Source organism: Drosophila eugracilis, unplaced genomic scaffold (assembly GCF_018153835.1).
Source record: "Drosophila eugracilis isolate 14026-0451.02 unplaced genomic scaffold, ASM1815383v1 contig_1197, whole genome shotgun sequence".
Classification (NCBI taxonomy): Eukaryota; Metazoa; Arthropoda; class Insecta; order Diptera; family Drosophilidae; genus Drosophila; species Drosophila eugracilis.
Window position 1 is genome coordinate 2563971 of NW_024571981.1, and position 7077 is coordinate 2571047.

The 7077-nt window shown below is 39.5% G+C and overlaps 1 protein-coding gene across 1 annotated transcript; it reads right to left on the bottom strand.

Moving 5' to 3' along the window:
- Window positions 1-1212: 1212 nt before the first annotated feature.
- LOC108118410 lies at window positions 1213-3871 on the bottom strand. Its single transcript, XM_017231086.2, has 3 exons — window positions 2001-3871; window positions 1840-1936; window positions 1213-1735 (listed from the first exon to the last, which is right to left on the bottom strand). Exons 1-3 carry the CDS (start codon window positions 3447-3449, stop codon window positions 1254-1256), a joined length of 2028 nt encoding a protein of 675 aa, XP_017086575.2. The 5' UTR covers window positions 3450-3871; the 3' UTR covers window positions 1213-1253.
- Window positions 3872-7077: the final 3206 nt, after the last annotated feature.

Here is a 7077-nt window from a genome sequence, read left to right on the forward strand (position 1 = left end):
CTCTAATGTTGGTCATAAAAACTAAAAAAAACTCGAGTAAAGGGTGGGAAGGAGTGAAGCGTCATGGGCAAGGGGCTGCTTAGTTCGGGGTCAAGGGTGCTGCAAATTCAGCTGGAGCAGCAGCATCAGCACCTTTGCCATTAACCCAGCTCGGTTCGTTTTGGTTCGGTTTTTGCTGGATGCTGCTACTGGTGCATCCTCTTTTTGCTATTAGTTTTTGCCACATGTTTGTGTGCGCCACCGCCCATCCCCACAGTCCTCCGCTCAACAACCTTGCCTCGAACATACCAGCGCTCACCTGTTCGTTTTTTGTTTTTAAGTGCAACATGAAATGTGCATACCAAGGAGCAGGCCAAACCAGACACGGACATGAGCCTGGACAGACTCTGGGAGTTCCCACACCCATGCCCTTTTTACCTTCATAGCCAACCACCTGACTTTCCCTCTCCCACCCTCCTAGCTCATCTGCATTTTGCTTGGCTCATCCCCAGATACTGCCTCCAATTCACCACTGACTAATACACTCCCAGTGGTTGCACCTATAGATATATGCTCTTGTGTGCCGACTATGTATCCAATGTTTTCGTAGTCTTGTTTTAGGGCCCGGGAACTAAGATATATGGCAGCTGCCAAAAGATGCAAAACATGACTCTCTCTACATCGTATTAAACAGTGGCATACTATGCTTCGTTGACCAGAAGTTAAATGTTTTGTGGATAAATAAATAATATAGAAATCTGTTTTAAAATTTTAATTTTATACCAAATGGAAACCAATCAAAGTAAGGCAATGATTTAAGAATGTTAATTAATAAATTAAGTAAATAAAGTGTTAACAAGTTACGAGTTTTAATAAATGAAAATATATGTTTTTTATTATTATAAGTTCAAAACTCTAAATAAAATACTTTCAAGGACCACTATTTATTACGGCAGCCAGAACGTGTCCCGCTGCGTGGTTTTCCTAGCTCAACATAGGTAGAAATGAGGAAGGAAGGAAGACCTTGCACATGTGGCTGAGACAGCTACTGAAAATGAAATTCCTTCGAAATTAAAGCCGCCCACGGCTGGATTCAAAAATAGAATAGAGAAGTGTGAATTATCTTCAATAGGAATGATATAAGGATCGCAAATTAGCTACAGTAGGTGTTACATTATCATCCAAATAAAACTAACATAAATATATAACTTAAAAACAAATAAATATAATTATTACGATAAGCTAAGGTATTATTTCTTTTCTAAAAACCCATTTTAAAAACCATATCGAAATTGCTGACTCCCTGTTCTGCTTATCCGATTGCTGCTGAACCTTAATTGGCTGGAAACAAGGCTCATTTTGAACCTGATTGACGAAGAGATCTTTTTAATATTAGCATCCACCTCTGAAATTTTCCTTTCCAGACGATTATGTTCCAAACGTAGCTTCTTGACTTCCATCTGCTTGGTCTGCACGTACTCCACTGTTGCATCATAGTCCCGCATTAAATCCGGATAATGCATCAGGCACCCGGCTTTCTTCAGCTTGTCGGTTTCCTTTTTCAACCGGTCGCGGTAAAGCATTTCCTTGTAGAAACAGGCCTTGAGGTCCCTTTTCAGTTGCTCCTGTACTTTCAACTTGTTCTTCATCTTCTCCAACAGTTCCTGATTCATTTTCTTCTTGTTCGCCCAATGGGCCATCGAATGAAGTGCGCAGGTTGCGCCATGACGCATTCGGGTCAGCTCTACGTCTTTATCTTTAATTATATAAATAAATAAGTTTATAGTTCATAAAATACTTAACAATTTGTATGTTATGTATAGCAGTATGTAGATAATTTTTGTGTCTGAAAAGTATTACCTTCAAGCTTAAGTCCCAGGGCGTGATTACGTGCATCAATGGAAATGTATTCAAGAACCCGAAGGCCATTTCCCAGATTTTCAAATTTCTCTGATTTCTAAAATTTAGAGTATTGGTCAGCGAAAAGCAAGCTTGCTCTTGAAATAACTAAAAAAACTTACAATTTTTATGGCTTCCAAACTGTGCTGAACAAAAAATAATTCCTCCCGCGCATAAGACATTTCGTCACGGATCTTTTTCATTTTCGAGAAGAGATCATCGAGCACAAGAGGTATACGATTCCAGCCTTCCTTGCAAAGTGTTTCCCTGACTTTCTCTTTGAAATGATTGATTCTCTCGGTATCCAGGTCGAGGGCCGCAGACTTTTCCTTGCTTAATTCGTAAATTTGTTTTTCGCACAACTTCTGGGTTTGATTCATTTGCTCCAATCGATTATCTAGTTCAACCAGAGCGGACATTAACCTTTCCCTATTAACCATGTCAAATTTCTTCGGTTCTGCAACCCAAGCAAACTCTTTACGCCGAATATAGTATTCCGTCGAAAGGTTTTCAAGGGTCTGATGACGATGCAATTCGATTTGATAGTCTAGGGTCAATTCACCCAGCTCGTTCAGCAACTTTTCCTTGTCCAGCACGCGTTTCAGTCTAACTGAAGTTCTTTCGGCATACTCTACTACTTGATTCATAATTGCAATTAGGAAATTCTCAATTGCCTCCAAATTTTCCATATGGACGTCGTCATAATCACTATCATCGATAATTGTTTGTCTGGGCTCTACACGCAATAGACGTTCATTTATATCCTCTTTTGATGCTTTATCTGGCAACGTAACATTTTCAATTTCCTCATCGCTATCGGTCAAAGAGTCGATGCTAATATCAGAACTGCACGATTTTATATCTCGATATTCGGAGTACTCGTTTTCCACTTGAAGATCTGTTAAAGCATTCGATTCACTTGCCCTATGGCTTCCTTCCCCGGCTGCTAAGAATTTCCCATCCTCTCTGGAAAATTTAACAATCTCCATACTGCCGTCAACCGACAGAGTGCTTATATCCGGCAGAATACCAAAAATCTTAAGGAATCGTAAGCGATCAGATTGTTCATCACGTTCAGGGGTTTTTTCTCTATGTTCTGTATCTGACTCCATCGAATTTGATTCAATATCTGAAATTGATTTAATACTTGTTAAAACTTTCCTTGAATCAGAATCCGATATAGTTGGTAAGTCTATTGAATTCGAATCAGACGACTCGATGACATGAGCCTCTATTTTATCCTTATCCATGAATTCTGTTTTTACTATATCTGCTTTGTGTCGTTTCTCAGATTTGAGAAGTTGTATTCCATAACGACCCCAGTAAGCCGTACTCGATGACTTTCTTTTCATTGCACTTCCTTTTGATTTGCCCGATGATGTAGACAATCTAGATGCAATGGAAGTGTTTGAAGAATTATGATTTAAGCTCGACCGATCCACAGGCGTTTTGGAATGGAAACTCCCAGGGGAGTGATCACGAAAATTAAATTTTCTGTCTAATCTCTGCGACACTTCTTTAGAAGTTTCCACGGACCTTTGCTCTTTTGGGATCATCTTCGAGTTGATCATCTTCCTTTTGGGTTATTTTAGGCACTTTTCCTTGTAGTGCCTTTTCCACAAAAGTTCTCGAGTTTCTAGGGTTCTTAGCTTCCTTTTTTACCTCAACTGGTGATGGCCTAACTTTTGATATAATCTCCGGGATGACTGTCTTTGGCGGCAAGAGGTCTCCACTGTTCTTCCTTATGGTTTCATAACCTAACGAGACAGACGAACGAATCCTGAATCTTGGCTCTGAATCTAATGTTCTTTTGGATACCAGCGCGGAAGAGGATTTCCTAATGAAGCTCATGATGGACAAAATAACAAAGCAGAACTCAAAAAAAAAGAAAAACAATGACTAAAAAATAAATATTGGGAGGAAACAAAAACGTCGACGCAACAAAAACAAATGAGTAAGTTTGATATATAAATAAAAGATAGCTAAGATAAAAAATTTGAATACTTTTTAAAATAATTTTGTAACTTGTAGAATATAGAATTTTACCATATAAACATTTTAAAATCTTGCCCAGAGAAAGCTTAAAAGCTTAATACTTAATTTGATTTAACCAGAGTGTATATCGTCTCAGCGAGGTTATTTTAGACACTCATCCTCTTTGGCTTTCCCTTTTTGCCAGTTAAAAACTCCAGTTTTCTGTGCAACCATCAATACCAACACCGTCCATGGACAGTGTGCCAAACACCTCTTTGTGGCCCTGAACATTTACGTGTTCAAAAAATGAAGGGTGGAAAAAAGGTGCAGATTCAAGGGATTCTTCCTTTTTGGGTGTCTACCTTGTTACTCGCTTTCACCCCCGAGGAAGCTGCCAGTTGTTGGTTAATATCATCACTCATGTATGCCGCATACTAAAGAGAATTTATCATGTCTGTTGCTGCTGCTGCTGTTGATGCAGCCATAAAAAATAGCACAAACTGGTAGGAGGGCATCCTCGCTGAAGGACTCGCTGGGATCGAGGTTCGAGGCTTTTGGGCTTTCGTCTGCATTGCTTAGCCCCGAGCTGTGGCGCCTGCCATTGTCGCTCAAGTGTTTCGGCAAACTGGCTTGCCATCTAAAAGGCAATTGGTGGCGAAAGTAAGATGGCTAGAAGCTGCAGGAGGAGAGGGAAGTATATCTGTCTCTATAGAGGAAGGGGTAGCAAGTTGTCGTTGCATCTTGACAGACTGCCGTAATTGAGCTGAGAGTTTGGAGGAGATATATTTATGGGTTAATATTGGCAAATATATTTCAATGTAAAAAGGATTGGCCGTCTATCTTTGCCTCTGATTTTAGTCTGATTTTTTAAATTATTTTTGAAAAATGGTAGAACTTTAAATAGGCCTTAAGCCCTATGACTCTAGAGCACGGGCTTAATTAGCAAAATTTTGTTTTTTTTTCACTGAGTACCCCATTTGCGATACCTTTTCGCATTCCTCAGTTTAGTTTGATATTGCTACCACGCCTGCTGAATATTCGCAAATTCGTTTACTTTTACCTAGCCATCTCACCAACCCCTTTTGCCTTTTCCCCTCCCTAGCGACCGCCATCAGCTAAGTAGATTTAGGCTACCAGCATGCAGCTATGCTGCAGCTGCAGCGTTTGAGAGGGTATATTTTTTCCGAGCCGCTGGTATGGGAGTGAAACGAGTTTTAGCTGCTTTTTCTCTCCCCGGTATATCTGGCAAATTGCCTAAAACTTTCTTTATATTTGATGTAATGAATTCCAGGGAGGGAGAAAGGCAAACTAGATTTGAGATTGTCAGAGTGGGCAGGAAAAAGGGAAATGTTTTCTCTGCTCGGCTTCGAAGCAAAAAATAACATCATTGAAGCATACATTGCGTATGCGTAATGTGTAACAGATACTTCGCATACGCCACGTTAGATGGGCGTGTGTGTGTGTGCGAGTTCCGTTTCCGCAATTAAAATGTTGATTACATGAAGTACGACTGCCGCTTGTTTGTTTCCCTTGTGCCGCGCCCCCGTTTTGCCCATCCGATGCTGTGGGCGCAACAAAGGAAAACGGAAATTAAGAGTAGATGCGGGCGTTGGCGCTTAGCCGAGCTTTTCATTCGGCATTAACAACAGAGTGGCAGAATGGCAGCGGCGAAGGCAGCAACAATGAGCGAAACCCATAAATTTCAAACATTTGGTTGTTTTGCGATAAGCAATCCTTTGGCCAAAGGAAAAGGGGAGGCGTCGAGTTTAATGACCTACCTTGCCTAGATTATTAATATCCAGCGGGAATTTTCAGAACACTGCAGTTCGACCACCGCCAGTCTAAAAAGAACCGCAAGCTGACAACAACATCCGTAATTAACGAAGTATTATTTTCAGATATTTAGCAGGAAAGTTTTTGGGGGAAAATAGTTTTCGCAAGAAAGCTTACATATTTATCGGCTTAACAAAATATTTTAGATCTGGATACTTTTATTATTTTTATATGGATTATAATGCAGGCTTATCATACGTTTTCATAATTATTTTTAGCTTGTTGGCGGTGAATTCTGAGAAGCTGATAGATTGTTTTACCTCCTTACCAGTCCTAAGAATTTAAAAGAAGAGACTATTATCTTCGCGGCATAAGAAAAAGTGTAAAGCCTCGATGGCTGACGAAAAACACGTCTTACACCGTAATTAAATCAATCATACGACCTGTTGGCAAAAGAGGCCAAGGCAGAAACAGAAGCGAAAGGAGCAGCCAAAACCAAAAAAGGGACGAGTGGTAGGGGGAAGGCAACAGGCGTGACGAAGGTAACGCCCACCAAATATACCTGCAGAAATTCCCTTCCCTCCAATGCCCCTGCCCACGAACACCTTGCTTAGCATAAATGAATATTTATAATTCAAACGCCTTTTGCCCATACTTCTACCTTCGGTATGCAAAACAGCGGCGGCGACTGAAGATCCGCAAAGTGCTTTTTTTAAGAACGAAGAAGTAAGAAAGAATAAGACAAGTGAATGTGAGAGGGAGAGAGAAGAATAATTTTTTATGAATATTTATTTGTTTTTACGAAATCGAAGTTATGCATTTGCTGCTCGCTCTTTTCTTGGTGGAAATAATGCTCTGCTAGACACGCTCCCAGCCCCTCGAAGTGGCATCAAAGTTTTCCTTTCTTCGACTGCTGAAAGGTGCGTAAGACAATTTAATTTATTTGATGCATTAAAGCAGAAATATTAACGCTATAAATCAATGAGTATAAAAGTTTTTCTTCCATTTTTTCGTTCTTGTTCTGTTGCTGCCCTTGTTTAAGTGTATTTCGTATTAATTTATGTGTGTGCCCTTAACCCTACCCCCACTCCAACGTTCAGCTCCCTTTGGGCCAAGCCAAAAAAATATTTTTTTGCGCGTTTTTTTATGACAGCTGCGGGTAAAGTTATGGCAGTGAAAGTTGGATTTTTGGGGGAACCGGCCTACTTTTTATGTCATCGATATGGGTAAAAATAATATAAAATATATTTGGAATATTAATATCCATCTAGAGAATCAAATACAATGGCAACGATGGGTTTAAACGTACTCTAATATTTTGATTTAACCTTATTTGTTTTTATAAAAATGTAAATAATATTAACATATGTGTTAAAAAGTGCATAAACAAAGAAATGTATAAAATGTAAATGTATTCATTTAGTTTTTGTTATATAAAACCAAATATTTTTA

Excerpts from the sequence above, each read along its gene's own strand:
- LOC108118410 (XM_017231086.2), bottom strand. The coding sequence starts at position 3,449 with ATGATCAACTCGAAGATGATCCCAAAAGAGCAAAGGTCCGTGGAAACT. Across the intron at positions 1,937-2,000 it reads GTTTGGAAGCCATAAAAATT|AAATCAGAGAAATTTGAAAA; the intron begins GTAAGTTTTTTT and ends TCTAAATTTTAG. Across the intron at positions 1,736-1,839 it reads CCTGGGACTTAAGCTTGAAG|ATAAAGACGTAGAGCTGACC; the intron begins GTAATACTTTTC and ends ATATAATTAAAG.